General features: G+C 45.1%; 1 protein-coding gene across 1 annotated transcript; it reads left to right on the forward strand.

Annotated features, from left to right (window-relative positions):
- The first annotated feature begins 19366 nt into the window (after positions 1-19366).
- Positions 19367-20294, forward strand: LOC111186458 (2-iminobutanoate/2-iminopropanoate deaminase). The gene has a single exon (XM_022597100.2). It carries the CDS (start codon positions 19424-19426, stop codon positions 19835-19837), a length of 414 nt encoding a protein of 137 aa, XP_022452808.1. The 5' UTR covers positions 19367-19423; the 3' UTR covers positions 19838-20294.
- The last annotated feature ends 459 nt before the right edge of the window (positions 20295-20753 follow it).

Here is a 20753-nt window from a genome sequence, read left to right on the forward strand (position 1 = left end):
GTCCACATCCCAGCCCAACACCGAGGAGTCATGTGACCTTGGACAGGTCACTTGATCTGAGTCACTCATTTTTTTTTTTTTTTTTTTTTTTTTTCCGGTATGCGGACCTCTCACTGTTGTGGCCTCTCCCGTTGCGGAGCACAGGCTCCTGACGCGCAGCTCAGGGGCCATGGCCCACGGGCCCAGCCGCTCCGCAGCATGTGGGATCCTCCCGGACCGGGGCACGAACCCGTGTACCCTGCATCGGCAGGCAGACTCTCAACCACTGCGCCACCAGGGAAGCCCTGAGTCACTCATTTTTAAAAAAATTATCATACAATGAACTGAACTTTGTAAAACATCTTGGTGATTAGTTTTACGAGTCTTAATGTATATACAGATTAGTATAATCATCACCACGATCCATTGCCCCCCAAACCTCCCTCGCGCTCTCTTTCCCCCGCCTCTAATCCCTGAGGACCACTGACTTGTTCTCCATCCATACAGTGTTGTCTTTTCAAGAATGTCATATAATGGGGTCATACAGTATGTCATCTTTCAAGACTGACTTCTTTAATATAACATAATACCTCTGTGATTAATCCAAGTTATCACGTGTGTGCATAGTTTGTTCCATTTTATCCATTTCATCTCATGGAGGTACCACAGTTTTCTTATTCATTCACCTGTTGAAGGACACTTGGGTTGTTTCCCATGCTTTTGTTGTTGTTTGTTTTTGTTTTTTACAAGTTTTTGAAAATGGCGATAAAATATACAATATACATGACATAAAATATACATGACATAAAATTTACCACTTTAAGGGTACAATCTGGTGGCATTAAGTGCACTCAAACATAGTATAACCATCACCAACTATTTCCAAAAATTTTTCATCATCCCAAACAGAAATTCTACCCATTAAACAGTAACTCCCCACTCCTTCCTCCCTCCTGCCTCTGGTAACTTCTGTTCTACTTCCTGTCTCTATGAGTTTGCCTATTCTAGGTACCTCATATAAGTGGAATCATACAATATATGTCCTTTTGTGTCTGACTGACTTCATTAGCACAAAGTTTTAAAGGTTCATCCATACTGTAGCACATATTGGAATTTCATTCCTTTTTTCACTGAATAATATTCCATTGTATGTACATTCCACATTGTGTCTATGCATTCACCTGCTGATGGACGCTTGGTTTTTTTCCATCTTTTGGCTATCGTGACTACTGCTGCAATGCACATGATGTGTACAAATATCTCTTTGAGGCCCGTCTTTCAGTTCCTTTGGGTAATACCTAGAAGTGGAATTGCTGGAAGTGGAAATGTTAAATTTTAGCTTTCTGAGGAGTTGCCAAATTGTCTTCCACAGCAGTGCACTATTTTGCATTCTCACTAGCAATGCACTCTAATTTCTCTACAGCTGTATTAGTCTGCTCAGGCTGCTATAACAAAATACCACAAACTTGGCAGCTTCAACAACAGAAATGTATGACTCACAGGTCTGTAGGTTGCAAAGTCCAAGATCAAAGTTCTGGCAAATTTGCTTTCTGGTGAGAGCTCTCTGTCTGGCTTGTAGATAATCACTTTCTGGCTATGTCCTTTCTGTGGTGCATGAACTTAGGCAGAGAAAGTGAAAGAGAACTCTGGTCTCTCTTCCTCTTTATGTTTTTTTGAAATTAATTTTTATTGGAGTATAGTTGCTTTACAATGTTGTGTTAGTTTCTGCTGTACAGAAAAGTGAATCAGCTATACATATACATATATCCCCTCTTTTTTGGATTTCCTTCTACTCACCAGGGAGCACTGAGTAGAATTTCTCTTCCTCTTCTTAAAAGAGCACCAAATCTATTGGATAAGGGTCCCATCCTTATTACCTCATTTGACTTTAACTCCATTATGGGACTTCCCTGGTGGTCCAGTGGTTAAGAATCTGCCTTCCAATGCAGAGGACGCGGGTTCGATCCCTGGTCGGGGAACTAAGATCCCACAGGCTGTGGGATAACTAAGCCCAAGCTCTTCAACTACTGAGCCCACGAGCCACAATGAAAGATCCTGCATGCCACAGCGAAGATCCCGAGTGCCACAACTAAGACCCGACACAACCAAATAAATAAATAAATAAATATTTACAAAAAATTCCCTCAGCCTATATCCAAATGCAGTCACATTGGGGGCTATGCCTTCAACTATGAATTAGCGATGGGGGAGAGACACAACTGGATCCATAGCAACATCCTTGTCAACACTTACTATCTTCCATTTTTAAAAAATAATAGCTACTCTAGGGGGTGTGAAGCAATAGTAGTTTTGATTTACATTTCTTTAATGACTAATGATGTTGAGCATATTTTCATGTGCTTATTAGCTATTTGCATGTCTTCCCTGGCAAAATGTCTATTCAAATCCTTTACCCATTTTTTTTTTTTTTGGCCACACCACGTGGCTTGGGGGGGTCTTAGTTCCCCACCCAGGGACTGAACCCATGCCCTCGGCAGTGAAAGTGTAGAGTCTTAACCACTGGACCACCAGGGAATTCTCACCCATTTTTTTAAAAATAACTTTTATTTATTTTGGCTGCATTGGGTCTTCATTTCTGCGCGCGGGCTTTCTCTAGTTGCACGAGCAAGGGCTACTCTTCTTTGTGGAGCACAGGCTCTAGGCACACGGGCTTCAGTAGTTGTGGGGCGCACAAGCTCAGTAGTTGTGGCACACGGGCTTAGTTGCTCCGCAGCATGTGGGATCTTCCTAGACCAGGGCTCGAACCCATGTCCCCTGCGTTGGCAGGCGGATTCTTAACCACTGCACCACCAGGGAAGTGCCCCCCCACACACCCATTTTAACTGGGTTGTTTGGTGATGAGTTGTAGGAGTTCTTTATATAAACTGGATATTAAATGCTTGTTAGATATATGATTTGCAAAAACTTGCTCCCTTTCTGTGAGCTCTCTTTTCACTCTTGATAATGTCCCTTAATACACAGAAGTTTTAAATTTTGATGAAGTCTAATTTATCTTTTTTTTAAAAATGTCATTGCCTATGCTTTTGGTGTCACCAAAAGCACCTGAAGTAGAGCTTCCATTTTGCTTCTCTCTTCTAGTGCTACTGTCTAAATTCACATTCCCCCAAAGAAGACCCTGAGACAAGAACTTGATAACTTATTTTGGAGGAGATTCCCGGAAGCACAGCAAGGGAAAGGGAAAGTGAGACAGAAAGTGAAAGGGAGGAGGAAGTGAGGAAAGCCTCTGTGGGCAGCTGGGGCCCAGTCTCACTGGGAGGAGCCTCACAGAACTCAGCACAGCGCTGTGCTCCTGGGGCATTTATCCACTGACTCCCACTGCCCTAGAGGTTTCAAATCTCTGGCCCTTCTGGGCTGCCCAGCACAAAGGGCTGAGCAAGTCCCCACAACTCCAGAAAAAAACCCTCAAGCTGAGAAGCAGAGCCCTGAGAATACTAGAGGTAAAAAGTGCATGCAGGGACTTCCCTGGTGGCACAGTGGTTAAGAATCCACATGCCAATGCAGGGGACACGGGTTTGAGCCTTGCTCCAGGAAGAGCCCACATGCCACGGAGCAGCTAAACCTGTGCACCACAACTACTGAGCCTGTGCTCTAGAGCCCACGTACCACAACTACTGAAGCCTGCAGACCTAGAGCCCGTGCTCCGCAACAAGAGAAGCCACCGCAATGAGAAGCCCACGCACCACAACGAAGAGGAGCCCCTGCTCGCCGCAACTAGAGAAAGCCTGCGCGCAGCAACAAAGACCCAACACAGCCAAAAATTAATTAATTAATTATTTAAAAAAACGTGCATGCAGAAAAGCATCTCCTGTACCTACAGGTAAATTAAGAAGGACGGAGGGGCTGCGGGGCAGGGCACCAATAGCGTCTGCAGCTACCACCACCTACTGCCTTTCCGCCTTTACTACTTCATGAGTTCTGCACGCTCAAAGCTTCCACTGCAGCAGACTTCTACTTTTGGCTTTAATCTCTGCGCATCTCTGGGTTTCTGTGTCACTCTGCTGCCCAAGTCTCTGTGTAAGTCTTGCATTTAACCTGTCCTCCAGAGAAGCTTGGGTGGCTGGTGGAGTCACCGTCTTGACTGGGCAGGGCTCTTCACACTCGCCCAGCTCATCAGGCACTGGCCTCCAAAACTGGCTGCCCTGGCCACAGGCCCTGATCTCTCAGTCCCCATTTCTGAGGTCCCAGGAATAAAACATAACAACTTGTTCACAAGGACCATTTCGGACTCTTTCTTCAGTCTCAGGTCTCCCAGATCATCAGTAGGATGTACTCACTCATCAGTAGGAGTACAGTTATCCCCCTTTACAAATGAGGATATTGGGGCTTAGAGCATTTAAGAGTCTTGCCTAAAGGCGCACAGTTAGTCAAAGGCAAGCTTAGACTTGCACGAAGTCTCAATCATTTTACCTCTTACACAGGGAACCCAAATCTCAAAGTGTTGAGTGTTATAAGAATCTTCCTATTTGGTGGATTATCTCACAGTGGAAAGGGATCTGTCCAGGACGCCTCAGACTTTCAGGGCTCTGGGTTCCTGAATGGCAGAGCACAAGATGGGGGTTCATATTAAACCCACAACAAATAAGCCCGTGCAAGCATGCCATACCAAACTGTGTCAGATCAAGTACCAATTTTTATGAAATTCCAGTTGAAGCAAGCAGTAGTAGAAATCAAATATTTCAAAAAATTTGGCTAGCTACTCTGGGAGGGTGGAAGGGGGTGATGTCTGATCCATTTCTGCTCCTATGATAGGAGATGGGGGCTTGAGATAATGACCCAAATTGGAAGAGTGTTTGGAAGCTAGGCAACCACATGACAAATACTCTCAGAATTGCTGTTAACCTCAATGTTCAGGCCTACCAGGTTCTTTTTCCTCAACACAGTGGCTCAAGCCTCTTCCTCCCTCATGAGACTTCTTCCTGCAGCTCATCTCTCCTCACAGCCAGATTTCTTGAAAGGACTGTCCACATTCACAGTCCCTACTTTGTCACCATCCCTCCTAGCAATCTGACATTTCTTACCCATCATTCCACTGAAACTGCCCACCCAGGTCAACAGGAACTTCCAATAACAAACCAACTTGCCACTTTCAGTCCTTCTCTGTAAGAATTCAGACCTGCACTTGGTGAAACCCTCCACTGTCTTGTTGTCTGCCTCATCTATTTTTTTTTAATTTATTTATTTATTCATTTTTGGCTGCTTTGGGTCTTCGTTGCTTCATGCAGGCTTTCTCTAGTTGCAGTGAGCAGGGGCTACTCTTTGTTGTGGTGTGTGGGCTTCTCATTGCGGTGGCTTCTCTTGTTGCGGAGCACAGGCTCTAGGTGCATGGGCTTCAGTAGTTGTGGCACGCAGGCTCAGTAGTTGTGGTGCATGGGCTTAGCTGCTCCGTGGCATGTGGGATCTTCCCGGATCAGGGCTCGAACCCGTGTCCCCTGCATTGGCAGGCAGATTCTTAACCACTGCGCCACCAGGGAAGCCCATGCCGCATCTCTTTTTAACTGTTGCCATGCATTATATAGTATGATGGGGCAGTTTCAAGTTTTTTGGATCCTGAAGCTTATGCATTTGCGGGGAACCTCTTTCAGAAAAATATTACAAAGTTACATTGAGAAATTGCTAGATTCTCTCCTGGGCTGCTGCAAGTGAGGGGCCCTGAAGCTTAAGCTCCATTAACTTCACAGCGAATCCTCCCTGAGAAGAGACAAGTTTATGTAAGCATTCTCTACCAGTGGACAGGATGGATGCGCCATTACAACAGTACTGCAAAGAACATTTTTTTTTTTTGGCCACACGGCTGGCGGGACTTTAGTTCCTGCACCAGAGATTGAACCTGGGCCCCCAGCAGTGAAAGCACTCGGAGTCCTAACCACTGGACAGCCAGGGAATTCCTGCAAAGAACATTCTTACACGCGACTCTTTTGCGAACACGTGTATTTCTCCAGGGACAGAAAGAATAGGAATTGCCAAGTTCTAGGTCATGGGCCTTTTCATTTTTATTTGACGGTTTACTGCCAAATGCCCTCCCATGAAGCATCACTAAATTCCACTCCAGTGGGCAGTCATGGGGGGAATTGTCTCATGTCCTTGACAGCACTGGATGTTATCATCTTTTTTGTTTTTGTTTTTCCAAGCTGATGGGAAAAATAAGAAAGCATTTCAGTGTTATTTTAATTTACTGTATTAGTTTCTAGGGCTGTTGTAACCAGGTACTAGAAACCTAGTGCCTTAAAAAAAAAAAACAGAAATGTATTGTCTCATGGTTCAGGAGACAAGAAGTCTGAAATTGAGGTGTCAACAGGGCAGTGCTCCCCCTGAAACCTAGGGACATAGGGGACCATTCTTCCTAGCCTCTTCCTAACTTCTGGTGGTGCCTGTCAGTCTTTGGTGTATCACTCTGATTCTCTGTCCCCACAGGGCATTCTCCCTGGGTCTCTGTTGTCACATGGCCCTCTTCTTATAAGGAGGCCACTAGTCATATTGGATTAGGGGCCCACTCCACTCCAGTATGACCTCATCTTAACTAATTATATCTGTGACAACCTTATTTACAAATAAGTTCATATTCCGAGGTACTGGAGGTTAGGACTTCAGCATATTTGGGGGCAGGGGGGAGTGAACACAATTCAACCCATAATATTTACATTCTTCTAATTCTAGGGACATCGAACATCTTTTCATATGTTTACTGAAAATTTGGATCCTTTCTTCTGCAAATCGCCCTTTCATATGAGTTGCCCGCTTTTCTATTGGGTTGTTTTTCATTCCTGTTTCTTTCAAGAGCCTCTGTATTTTCCATGACGAATCTGTTATATATGTGGCAAAGGTTTGCGCTCAGCCCATCGCACGTTCTGTAACTTCAGTTTTGGTATCTGCCTTGATGTCTGTGATGCCAAACTCCCCAGATTTCCCTCCTGCTTTCTGGTTCAGGGCCTGTCCTTCTTCCTCTGCCTCTTCCTGTGAAGTCTTCCCCATGTCATAAACGGCACCACATCCATCTATGCTCCAGTAAGAAACATAGGCGTCTCTCTCTCTCCTTTTTTTTTTTTGGCCATGCTGTGCCACACGACTTGCTGGATCTCAGTTCCCTGACCAGGGGTTGAACCCGGGCCACTGCAGTGAAAGCCCAGAATCCTAATCACTAGGCCACCAGGGAGCTCCCCATGGGCGTCTCCTTTGATCTCCCTTCTCCCTCATCTATACAACTTACCGCCAATCTCCATCAACTTAACCTCTTAAATACCTGTCAAATCCATGCATCAGTGGCCGGATGATGGGAGAGTTCCTGTCTGAAGGCCTCCAGTTTCTGTGTGGAATAGAGGGTGAGGTCAGAGGTTTGGGGAGAGTGGCGAGGGTTTTCAATAGCCACTGTGGAGGGTGGCAGGGTGAGCCAACGAGGAGGACAGCATCGTTGGTGTACGGTATTTGTGGGCCCGGTTATAGTCACCATCCATGAATTGATGGCACCAGACTCTGTGGTGCTGTGATTTTCTTCAACAGAGCTCAGGGCCCAGGTGCTCCCCGGGAGAGGAAGGGCAATCAGACTGACCCAGAGTTGGGGCTTCCAGGCAGGTACAACAGAGAGGCAGGTTGAGAGAAGTCAGAATGTTGTCAAGAGAGTGGCCAAGGTGGGGAATTGTGGAATCGGCGAGGGAGGGGAAGGAAGTGAGGACAGGAGTGGAGTCAAAGAACAGGAAGTTTGAGCAACGAACAAACAGCTGGAAAGTAGGGAGGGGCTCAGATGTGGACACAAAGAGAGCAGAACAAAGGAGGGGGACTTCCCTGGTGGTCCAGTGGCTAAGATTCTGCGCTCCCAGGGCAGGGGCCCGGGTCTGATCCCTGGTCAGGGAACTAGATCCCACCTGCTGCAACTAAGAGCCCATATACCGCAACTAAATATCCCGCACGTGCAACAAAAGACCCCGCACGCGGCAACAAAGGTCCTGCGTGCTGCCACTAAGACCCGGCTCAGCAAATAAATAAATATTTAAAAAAGAAAGAACAAAGGAGGGACTGGGGGAGAGAGGAAGATAGAAAGTGAGCTGTCAGTGAATGAGCACAGCTGAGAGACAAGGACTTCAGAGGAGGCAGGAAAGGACGATGGTCTGGAAGAAGCCTTGGGGCGGGTGCAAGAGGAGCCAGGAAGCAGGGAGAAAGGAACCGCTGAGCGAGGGAGGGGTGCTAGGAAGGGGCCACCTCACAGCAGAGCGTGATTTCTGTTCAGAGGTTCTGAACTGGTAGCCTACAGGCCAAACCTTACTTTGCTTTGCTTGCTCAAAAATTAAGTCAATATGAAAAATATCAGGTTTCTCACAAAGAGCCAGATTGCTGGCCTCTTTCTCTTTGTTTCTGAGATATCATTCCCATACCATAAAATTCACCATTTTAATGTGTGCAATGCAGTGGTTTTGAGTATATCTGTAAAGGTGTATAATCATCACCATTATCTAATTCTGGAACATTTTCATCATCTCTGAAAGAAAGCCTGTACCATGAGCACTCACTCCCCATTCTCCCTTCTCCCCCAGCCCCTAGCAACCACTCATCTATTTTCTGTCTCTATGGACTTACCTATTCTGAACATTTCATATGAACGGAATCATACAATTAGTGGCCTTTTGTGTCTGGCTTCTTTCACTCAACATGTTTTCAAGGTTCATCCATGTTGTAGCACGTGTCAGTCCTTCATTTGTCCTTATGGCTGGACAATATTCCTTTGCATGACTAGACCACATGTTCATATATTCATCCCTTGATGGACTTTCCGGTTGTTTCCACTTCTTGGACATAATGTTGCTGCTATGAACATTCATGTCCAAGTTTTTGTGTGAACCATTTTCAGTTCTCTGAGGTATATACCTAGGAGTGGAATTGCTGGGTCATATGGTAACACTATGTTTAACTTTCTAAGGAACCACCAAACGGTTTCGGCAGAGCTGTACAACTTTACATTCCCGTCAGGGGTATATGAGGGTTTCTGGCCTCTCTTGAACCATCTGAAGGTCTGGCCCTATTGGGTCCACATTCTTACGTGCCGACAGTCAGCCTGGAGTTGGGTCAGGGCACAGGAACTCTCCAGCTTGCCCAGTTCTCACCACACAGTGAGGGCACCGGCATTCACCCCTTGACCTTCACACTTCACACGTGTTCTTTACCTGCTGGGCCCCAGAGTAAACCCTAGGCTGTGCCGGCAGAAGAGTGAGGGTGTAGGTGATTTTCTTGCCCAAGAATCAGCTTTCCAAAGAGCCAAGGAAAAAGGTTCCAGAAGGTGGAGAGCAGAGGGTTGTTAAAACAAGAGGGGAATTACAGAGCAGTGTGGAGAAAAGAAACGGCCAAAAGAGCTGATATTTGGGGCAGTGACCGAGGACGACAGGCACGGTGGGATGAACATCCGTGCCTGGGCCTCAGAAGGCTGAGGCCAGGTGGCTCCTACAGTGGTCCTGGTGGATACGGAAGGACCAGTCCTCCAGGCCCTGTAGCTCAGTGACTTAGCAGCTGAAGGGAGCATTTGTTTCAGTCTAGATCAACACTATTCAACTGAAGCCCATGCGGATAGAGCCTGTGCTCCAGAACAGGAGAAGCCACCGCATTGAGAAGCCCACTCGCAGAAATGAAGAGTAACCCCGCTCGCCACAACCAGAGAAAGCCCGCGTGCAGCAACGAAGACCCAATGCAGCCAAAAATAAATAAATGAATAAAAATTTTAAAATATACACACACACACACACATATATATATGTATATATATATATATACATATATATATCTCAGAGCCATGTTCATTTCCATTTCTGTGAACTCTGTTCATATCCGGGGACTGTTTTTCTATAGGATCATAGACTTTTGCATTTTGATATATAGGAGTTGTTTTTATGTTACAGAAATTTGTCTGTTACATGTGTTGCATAAGTTATTGCTTGGTTTGTTGTCTTTTGTTATTTTTTCCATGGAAAATTTAAAAACTTTTATTGCGGTCAGAATTGATGAGTTCTGAGTTTTGAGTCATGCTTAAGCAAGCCCGTCCCACTGCAAGATTATAAATTTTTTTTAATCCAGTACTTTTATGGTTTCATATTTTACATTTATATCTTTTGTAGCTTATTTTAGTGTAAGTAATGCAGGAAGGATACAAATATATTTGTTTCTGAAAAGCTATTCAACATTCCCAGGACAATTTATTACATAATTATTATTTCCTGTGTGTATTTGGATCTGTTTCTGGATATTCTATTGTATTCTATTGATCTCTACTCATGTTCCCATACAAAAATATTGGGTTGGCCAAAAAGTTCGTTTGGGTTTTTCTGTAACATCTTATGGAAAAACCTGAACGAACTTTTTGGCCAACCCAATATTTTAATTACCATAGTTTTACAATATGTTTTAATATCTGGTTGGGCTAGCCCCCCTCCTTACTCTCCTTTTAAAGAATTTTCTTAGCTCTTAAAAACTAGCTTTTCTGATTCCTTTTCGGGGAGCCCATATTAAATTTATAAATTATTTGAAAAAGAATTGACATCTTTCTAACATTGATTTACCTCTATTGGGTACACAAAGCTAGCATAATTTATAATCTATTCTGCTCCTTGCTTTTTTCCACTAAACAATATATCCTGGAGATCTTCCCATCTCACATCATAGAGAGTTTCCTTAGACTTTGGTAGATGTACCTTTGCTTAAATGGTTCCCTATAGATGAATAACTTATTCTTTGAATCTTTTGCTGTTACACACATGACTCATTTTGTGTGCACACACCAGGCTCAATACCACCCCAGGAACTTGTGCCTGCCCCCTGCCCATATTCACATGGCTCACTCCCTTACCTCCTTCCTTCTCCAGGAGGTCCATCATGACCACCCAGTGCTCCCAATTTCCCTATCCTGATAGCAATCACCATCTTCTAACACACTGTATCATTTACTTTTAAAATTATGTTTATTGGGACTTCCCTGGTGGTCCAGTGGTTAAGATTCTGTGCTCCCAATGCAGGGGGCCCAGGTTTGATCCCTGGTCAGGGAACTAGATCCTGCATGCCACAACTAAAAATCCCGCATGTGGCAATGAAGATCCCATGTGCCACAACTAAGACTGGGCTCAGCCAAATAAATAAATGCTTTAAAAATTTTTTAAATAAAATTATATTTATTATCTGTTTCCTACCACCAGATTACAAAGGTTTGTTGTTTGTTTTGTATTGTTTTTGTCAGTTTGTTCATTTATTTGTATTCTTGGCACTCAGAAAAGTATCTGATACTGAATAAGTAAGCATTCAGTAATAATTGCAGAATAAATGAATGAATGAATGAATGCACAAGTATGTTGGTAAGATAAATTCTCAGAGGTGGGATTGCTGGGTCAAAATGTAAGTCTTCCATTATATTTTCAAAACAATCTTTTTCATATCTAGTAAGGCTATTGATTTTTGTATATGAAATTTGTACCTAGATGCATTACTGAATTCTCTTTGTGCTACAATTTTTTTTTTTTTGTGGTACGCAGGCCTCTCACTGTTGTGGCCTCTCCCGTTGCAGAGCACAGCCTCCGGACGCGCAGGCTCAACGGCCATGGCTCACGGGCCTAGCCGCTCCGCAGCATGTAGTACCCTCCCGGACCGGGGCACGAACCTGTGTCCCCTGCATCAGCAGGCGGACTCTCAACCACTGCGCCACCAGGGAAGCCTTGTGCTACAACTTTTTAGTTGAATTTTGTAGGTTTTCTAAAATATAATCGTATCACATCACCTGTAAATAATAATTATATCACTTTTTTAATCTTTATTCCTCTTCATTTGATAAATAAAAGTGGTGGTAGGGACTTCCCTGGTGGTCCAGTGGTTAAGACTCTGTGCTCCCAATGCAGGAGGCCAGGGTTCGATCCCTGGTCAGGGAACTAAGATCCCACATACTGCAAACTAAGCCCGCAAGCCTCAGCTAAAGAAGACCACGCTGCAACGAAGACCCAGTGCAGCCAGAATAAATAAATAATAAATAAAAATAAATTTTAAAAAAAGTGATGGTAGTGGATATCCTTGTTTTGTCCTGACTTTAATGAGAAGTCTTTTAATATTTTACTCTTACAAGTTGGCTTTCTGGCTTGAGGTATATATGTATGTGTGTGGGGGGTGTAATTGTATTTTAAGGACGCATCCTTCCCTTCCAATCGTTAAGGGATTTTCTTTTTAAATCAAGCATGGATTTTTGAATTTTTTCAAATATCTTTTCAACATCTATGTCATAATCATCATGCGGTTTTTCTCCAATGATTTGTCAATATGGTGAATAATATTAATGGTATTCCTAATATTGAACCACCCTGTTTTCCTGGTATGCCCTACTCAGCTGTAGTACATAATTTTTTGTGTGTGGCTGGATTTTATTTGCTAATATTAGGTTTACAGCTTTTGCTGTTATATTCATAAATGAGATAGTCTGTAGTGTTCCTCTCTTGTGCTATCTTTGACAGATTTGGGTACTGATATGTAATATTCATAAAAGGAATTTGGAAGAGTTGACCTGGCATAGTGGTTAAGAGAGTGAATTCTGGGGACTCCCCTGGTGGTGCAGTGGTTAAGAATCCGCCTGCCAGTGCAGGGGACACGGGTTTGAGCCCTGGTCCAGGAAGATCCCACATGCTGCAAAGCAACTAAGCCTGTGTGCCACAACTACTGAGCCCGCGTGCCACAACTACTGAAGCTGGCACGCCTAGACGACATGCTCCGCAACAAGAGAAGCCACCACAATGAGAAGCCTGTGCACCACAACGAAGAGTAGCGCCCGCTTGCCACAACTAGAGAAAGCCTGCGCGCAGCAACGAAGACCCAACGCAGCCATAAATAAATAAATATTAAAAATAATAATTTAAAAAGTGAATTCTGGAACTAAACTCACTAGGTTCAAATTTGGATCGGCCAGGGCTTCCCTGGTGGCGCAGTGGTTGGGAGTCTGCCTGCTGTTGCAGGGAACACAGGTTCGTGTACCTGTCCGGGAAGATCCCACATGCCGCGTGAGCGGCTGGGCCCGTGAGCCATGGCTGCTGAGCCTGCGCGTCCGGAGCCTGTACTCTGCAATGGGAGAGGCCACAACAGTGAGAGGCCCACGTACCGCAAAAAAAAAAAAAAATTGGATCGGCCACTTACTAGTTGTGTCACCCTGAACTATTTATTTACTGCTTTTGCCTGAGTTTTTTCATCTCTAAAATGAGAACAATAATTTATCTTCTTAACAGGATTATTGTGAGAATTAAATGAACACAACACTCAGAACTGTATCTGCCACATGGGGACTCAATAAATGTAGCGGCTTTCATATTATAATTTCTAGGGTTTGCAACCATTTGAATGGCATTTTTATTCATCACTCTTTAAAGTTTTGGTTGAATTCACCTGAAGTCTTGTTTGGACTTGCTACTTTTTTTCCCCTTTGTGTATGGGAGAACAGCTCTTTAATAACATTTTCATTTTCTTATGTGATATTTGCTCTGTTTAAAATTTAATGGTCTCCAAGGATTGATTTTGGTAATTTATGGTTTCCTAGAAAACCACCCGTTTAGTTCAGGCTTTCTCATTTACAAAATAATCACAACTCTTTTAAGGTTCTTTGTAGCTGTGGTTATTTCCTCATTCTCACTTCTTATTTTGTTTGGAATGGACTCAAGAAGCTATTTTCCATATTTCAAAAAGTCCAAACCCTTACAGGCATGCACTACTTCATAAAACTGTCAAGTTTCTGACTTTGGGCTAAAATGCTATCAACCCTGTTGAGGGGGATGGTGGTTGTCTCCTGCTGATGTGAAGCTCGGGTGGTAGCTCTGTAACTGTTGATGTATAAAGAGCGGGGTTACAATTTCATTACCACTTACAGGGAGATGTCCTCAGTAGATACCATTTTTTAAACCATGGATGTGTGGTGAAGGCGGCAGTGGTGGGGCAAACAAAGGGTCCTTGGTCAACAAGGATGGTCAAGAACAATAAGGTACGTTAAGGAATCTCTCGTCTTTGCTGCTTTGTGTTAACCTTTGTCAGCTTGGACAGAAATGCCTTAACTAGTGCAGCAAGAGAAGGATTCACTGGTTTTGTCCTGGATTGCCTGCAGCTGCTATTTCTAAAAGTTCTAAAAGTTCAGTTACCATGGCAACCATGTGACAGCCCCAGAGCATCTGTTAACTCTGATCAGGGTGAAGCTGGATGGAGGTGTGGGAGACTGGAAAGAGCTTGGTTCATTCATCCATTTCCTCCGTATTGGGGATACACATGTGAAGACAGATAAAGGCCTAGCAAAAATTACAGATTGTAAGAGTCAGGTAGACCTCTATTCAGCTGCCAGCCCTGCCTCTTAATAGATGCATGATGTCAGCCTGGTCCCTAAACCTCCCTGAATCTCATCTGCAGATGGAGCTGCCAAGAGCTGTTCGCCAGAGTGGTTGAGGTAATGTCCCTGAGGCTCCTGGACATGGAGTGGGTGCCACATCCACGATGGCTCCCTTCCTCCTAGTCTCAGCTCAGCCGTTTACTGGCTGGGGTACTTGGGAAAAGGTATTTATCTTTCTGGAGTTTCCATTTCCTCATAGATGATCCATAAAGTCCCTTCCAGCTCAGGAGCCTTGAACCTGAAGGGTTAAATAGGGCAGCTCTGAGCAGCCAGGTTGGCCACTTCTGCTCCTTCCTTCCCCACTGGAACAGACCCGGAAGTACAGCTTCCCTGGAACACCAGCAACCCCCAGACACAGGTTTTCCAGGGCAGGGCTGATTTCAGATGTGCATTCCATGCTTGTCAGACCAGATTCCCTGGTTTGGAGTTTGGAAAATCCAATTGCCGTAAACTGTACCTTGCAGGGGATACATTCCTTTGCTTCGCTGGGCTACTTTACTCAGAAGGGAGATGGGGAACTGGCGATAGTCCTTCACAGGCTTCCGGAAAAATGGCAGTGGGAGTCACTGCATGGTGCAGGGTGCTATAAGCCTGGCATCAGGTTCTTCATAGAGGGTTTTTTTTTTTCATTGGGATAAAATTCACATAACATAAATGTAAACGTTTTAAAGCATATAATTCAGTGCCATTTAGTGCATTTTCAGTGTTGTACAACCATCACCCCTATTAATTCCAAACCATTTTCATCACTTCCAAAGGAAACCCTGTGCCCATTAAGTAATCATTCCCTATTTCCTCCTCCCCCCAGTCCCTGGCAACTACTAATCTGTTCTCTGTCTCTATAGATTTAACTATTCCGGATACTTCATATCAATGGAATCATAATATGTAGTCTTTTGCAACTGGCTTCTTTCATTTAATATAATGTTTTTGAGGTTTATCCACCTTGTAGCGTGTATTGGTCCTCCATCCCTTTTTATGCCTGAATAATATCCCATCGTATGGGTATCCCACATTTTACACATCTGTTCATCTACTGCTGGACATGTGAGTTATCTGCACCTTTTGACGACTGTGAATAGTGCTGCTGTGAGCATTCATGTACCAGTACTTGTTTGAATACCTGTTTTTGATTCTGTTGGGTAGACACTCTATAGGATTTCCATTCTGTCAAGCTGGGGGAATAACCCCTGCCTGCCGTCCTCACTGGCTGGCGTGAGGACTGGGTGTGAAAGTGGAGGAAAATAGTCACAGCAGCGCTAACAACTCTGTTTCACATCAGCAGCCTGTTAGACATCTTTGTGCGCGCGTCTGGCATCTAGATCTTAATACATACAAATTGAGCTCTGGATCTCCTCCCCAAACCCGGTTCACTTGCAGCCTTGACCATCTCAGTTGGTGGCACCTGATTCCTTCTGCTAGTTCAGGCTCAGCACCGCTGTCATCCGGGTCTCCTCCCTTTCTTACACTCCAGATCCAAACCCTCAGGAAACCAAGCTGGCCCCACTTTCAAAATACAGAATCCGACGACTTCTCACCACCACCACTGCCCCGCCAGGACCTCTGCCCCTGTTCTCCCAAACTCACCCCTCACCCTGTTCAGTCTATGCTCAACCTGGCTGCCCAGGTTATCCTTTTAAAATGTAAGTCAGATCACGTTGTTCTTCTGCTCAAAACCCTGCAGTGGCCCCTTTCCAACTGGAGTAAAAGCCAAGTTCACCATGGCCCGCACTACCCCGTGGGATCTGGCCGCCTGACCTCTGACGTCATCTCCCAGCTCACTGCCTCCACGCCACTCCGCCCCCAGCCAAACCAGGCGCGGTTCACCTGGGGAGCTTTGCTCGGGCATGTGCCTTCTGTGCAAATACTCTTCCTTGAGATACTGGCACATCTGTCTCCCTCACCTAAATTCTTCACTCAAACGCCACCTTCTCAATGAGGCCCACTCTGTCACCCTATTTAAAATGACAATCCAGCCCCACCCCTTGCACTCCTCATTCCCCATACTTTTCTGCTTTTTTTCCCCCTTGGCTTTTATCACTTTCAAACACGCGGCTTCATTTACTCATTTGTTGCTGTTGTTGTTGTTGTTTTGTTTTACAAAAATCAATTGTATTTTTAAAAAAAATTTTTCACTGGCGTATAATTGCTTTACAATGTTGTGTTAGTTTCTACTGTACAATGAAGTGAATCAGCTATATGTGTACCTATATCCCCTCCCTCTTGGACGCCCCCATCCCACCCATCTAGGTCAACACAGAGCACCGAGCTGAGCCTCCTGTGCTTCATAACATGTTCCCACGGGTGAGCTATTTTACGCATGGTAGTGTATATGTTTCAACCCTAATCTCCCAATTCGTCCCACCCTCCCCTTCCCGCCCTGTGTCCACGTGTCTGTTCTCTACGTCTGTGTCTCTAGTCCTGTCCTGGATACAGGTTTATCTGTACTATTTTTATAGATTCCACATATATGCATTAATATGTGATATTTGTTTTTCTCTTTCTGGCTTACTTCACTCTGTATTATTGTCTCTCTCTCCTCTGCCTGAATGCAAACCCCGTGAGGAGAAGAGTCTTGTGTTTTGTTCAGTGAACTCCAAGTACCTAGAAAGTTTGATCAGCCCGAGTACCTAGAAAGCACCCGGCACATAGTAGGTGCTTGATGCACATTCCTCGAATTACTAAACAATACTAACAACAATAGTAACCGTTTATTAAGCCTATTATGTGCCACATACCCTACAAAGATGCCACTCAAATCTCATAGAGAAGGTAAAATGCTTTTGCTTCCGTTTTACAGGAACCTGGTTAGACAGCTCTCCCAAGTCACACAGTTATACTTGGCAGAGAACGGATTGGAACCCAGGCCTGTCTGCTTGGCTTTGGAATTCTTGCTCTTTTCTACTTTACCCTGTGGTCACTGCAGCTGTACTTAACATGGTTCACTCATTCATTCATTCAGCAAATATTTCCCAAGCCTCCGGCACCCCTCCCCGCTGAAAGTCCAGGCCCTGTACAGCCGACTGGGGACCCTCACAGAGGTGGGTCTGGATCCTGCCGCGAGGAGCTCAGGTCCTAAGGTCTGGGCAACGTGTCCCCCGGGCTTTGTAAACTGATCAAGGGGGCTCCCTCTCCCCAGCAACTCATTAACTCTACTAAAGGGGAGACCATCTGAACTGATGTCCCTCATTTACAGCAGAAACAAAACAGCTTCCCACGCTATAGCCCTGGCCCCCAGGCTGAGCGAGGCCGAAGGAGCACACCTCACAGCATCCCGCACCTGGCCAGGTAGATAAACAAGCCCCAAGGAGGGAGGCCGGGGTGCGGGCCCAGGGCCAAGGGGTGGGAAGATTGGGAGGAAGTGTGGGCGAGGGGGAGTGCTGGCTCTGGAGCAATCACGATTACCACACAGGAGATGCCAGCCCCAGACACCCGCCCGGGGCCTCCTGCCCCCTTTCTCAACCCCAGGGACTCACGGAGCGGAGCACAGTGGCTGGACGAAGGGGCCCTTCCTCCTGCCCAGAACCAGCACCCCTCCCTCCCCCTTCATCCTTCCTCCTGCGCCTCCCAAGGAAAGGGGGGAACAGTTCGGCCAACTAATCCTCAACTTCTCGGCGCTCCATTTTGTAAAGCGTCCCTGAGGAGTTGGTATTGGGGTTTGGAGTTTGATTAAACACACGCCCTCCTGGTCCTGCACGCCGATGGCTTTTCTTTCCTGTTTAGTCAACACACATTTATGAGAACTTCCTCTGGGCGGGACCCTCTGCCAGGCGCTGGGGGCCTGAGGAGCCCGGGGTCTGCCGGGGAAGCTAGAAAGGCGACTGCAAACCACATTGCAGCCACGGGTGGGGGAGGGGGCGGTCTGGGCCCCGGAGGAGTCCCTGCTGCAGCCTGGAAGGCAGGAACGCTGCGCAGAGAAACATGCGAAGGACAATAAAGTAGTGATAATTCAATGAGGCCCCGGGCGCTGAAGTGGAGCTAGGGAATATATTACTTTAAGTGCCTACTATGCAAGGGGCACTGTCCTTCAGAGGCCTGGAGGCCACCAGGATGGATCCTGGCAGTTGTTCCCTGCCTAGAATCAAGTCCAGGTCTCCCTTGGAAGGGAGGCCTGGGCAGCAGAGTGAATATTCTGTCCTTGAAACTGTACAGCTGGGAGGTAGAAAGGGCACTCCCATTGTAGAGAGGGGCAAACTGAGTCACAGGGGTGCGTTTGCTCACTCCCTTAGATCGCAGCTCCCTTGGAGGTGGGAAATCAGGCTTAACTCTGCATCTGCAGCACCCAGGGTGTAAAAGACTTAAAAAGTATCCACTGGTCGGTTATTTACTGGTATGGCAATATATGATAGAAACAGGTTGCTAAAGGATTATACATTGTATAATCCAAATTTAGTAAAATACACAGGCACATACACATATTTTTTTAAAATACTGACACTGGTAGACTACAAAATGTTAATAGCTGTTATCTCTAGGTTGTAGATTGCAGGTGTTTTTACTTTTATTTTTTTTAATTTTCTTTTAGTTAGTTAGTTCTGGCTGCCTTGGGTCTTCGTTGCTGCTCACGGGCTTTCTCTAGTTGCGGCGAGCGAGGCTACTCTTTGTTGTGGTGCGAGGGCTTCTCATTGCGGCGGCTTCTCTTGTTGGGGAGCATGGGCACTCGGGGGCTTCAGTAGTTGTGGCATATGGGCTTAGCTGCTCCGCGGCATGTGGGCTCTTCCGGGACCATTGCTCGAACCCATGTCCCCTGCATTGGCAGGTGGATTCTTAACCACTGCGCCACCAGGGAAGCCCTCTCAGCTTCTTTTTAGTAACCTTTCTCCCTTCAGCATGAAGTCTCATTTTCCCTAATTCCTGAGTACTGAATTCTCGTGGTCTGGGTAGGAGACCCCAAAGCCTGTATCCTCCCCTTTGCTTGCTGACTCCCACACTTGTCCCTCAGGTCCGTTTTCCTGCTTTGCGTTTATCATAATTAACAATCACATGAGACCCGTGAGACATGAGTAGAAGCAGCATACGTGGTAGTTGTCTTCAAGGGGCGGCAAGGAAAAAGGATTAGCCATGTCGTCTTTGATCAGAAAGGTGATCAGCACTGCGAAAGCCCCAGCGGCCATTGGTCCCTACAGTCAGGCTGTGTTAGTCGACAGGACCATTTACATTTCAGGACAGCTAGGCATGGATCCTGCAAGTGGAGAGCTTGTGCCAGGAGGGGTGGCAGAAGAGGCTAAACAAGCTCTTACAAATGTGGGTGAAATTCTGAAAGCAGCAGGCTGTGACTTCACGAATGTGGTAAAAACAACTGTTTTGTTGGCTGACATAAACGACTTCAATACTGTCAATGACATCTACAAGCAATATTTCCAGAGTAGCTTTCCTGCAAGAGCTGCTTACCAGGTTGCTGCTTTGCCCAAAGGAGGCCGTGTTGAGATTGAAGCAGTAGCTGTCCAAGGACCTCTCGTGACAGCATCGCTCTAAGTGGGCCCAGTGTTATTCAGTCTGGAATTTTAATAATGTTTTTAAATTAACATCTTATTTTTTACAGTATTTGTTGGAAAGTGTACAGTTGACTGAAATATCTGAAGTTATTATGGAAATACCATATAATAAGGGGAATTGAACATGAGTTGAAGATTAATGATGAATCTAGTTACTGATGTTATAAATTACACTTCTATAACACTCATGTTACTGGATGTGGGAAAAGAGACACACATTACATAGTTACTCAGAAAAATAAAAGTAAAGGGAAATAGCATGTAGGAAAGATGAGTTACTATTCCTGAGAAATAATAAAGAGCACACCTAATTCAATTAGACTCTATTAATTTAATGGTGTGAACTATTTAGTTCTCATGTCAGATACATGATTCTGCTTTTACTTGAGTAAAATTAAAGCATTTAAGTTTGAACGGTAGAGGTAAAGGAGAAGAAACTGGACCAAATTTTATATAGATAATATTTTTCTAATGGAAATAAAATAGCATGCAGATTAAAAAAAAAAAACAATTACATGTTTGTGTGAGTGTTTACTTGCTTATAATGTCTGGGTCACCAACCACTGTTATGACTGTGGAGTACACACTTCCAACGGTTTCCAAAATAATTTTAAGAACAGTAAGAATGCCTAACATCTATTGAGTGATTACCAAGTTACAGGCGTTGTTCCTGTCATAGGAGCATAACCTCATTAAATCCTCACAACTAACTTGTGAGGTCCCACTATTTTATATCCTCATTTTACAATTGGAAAAAAAATGAGAATTTTAACATATGGGATTGGACTTCCCTGGTGGTGCAGTGGTTATTCATCCCCCTGCCAATGCAGGCGACAAGTGTTCGATCCCTGGTCCGGGAAGATCCCACATGCCGCGGACCAACTAAGCCCGCGGGC

The sequence above is a fragment of the Delphinapterus leucas genome, chromosome 11 (assembly GCF_059928025.1).
Source record: "Delphinapterus leucas isolate spDelLeu-1000000601 "Yukka" chromosome 11, BTC_Dleu_Yukka2, whole genome shotgun sequence".
In the NCBI taxonomy this organism is placed as follows: Eukaryota; Metazoa; Chordata; class Mammalia; order Artiodactyla; family Monodontidae; genus Delphinapterus; species Delphinapterus leucas.

Bases quoted from the DNA above. Each gene is read 5' to 3' on its own strand.
- LOC111186458 (XM_022597100.2), top strand. From the start codon at position 19,424: ATGTCGTCTTTGATCAGAAAGGTGATCAGCACTGCGAAAGCCCCAGCG.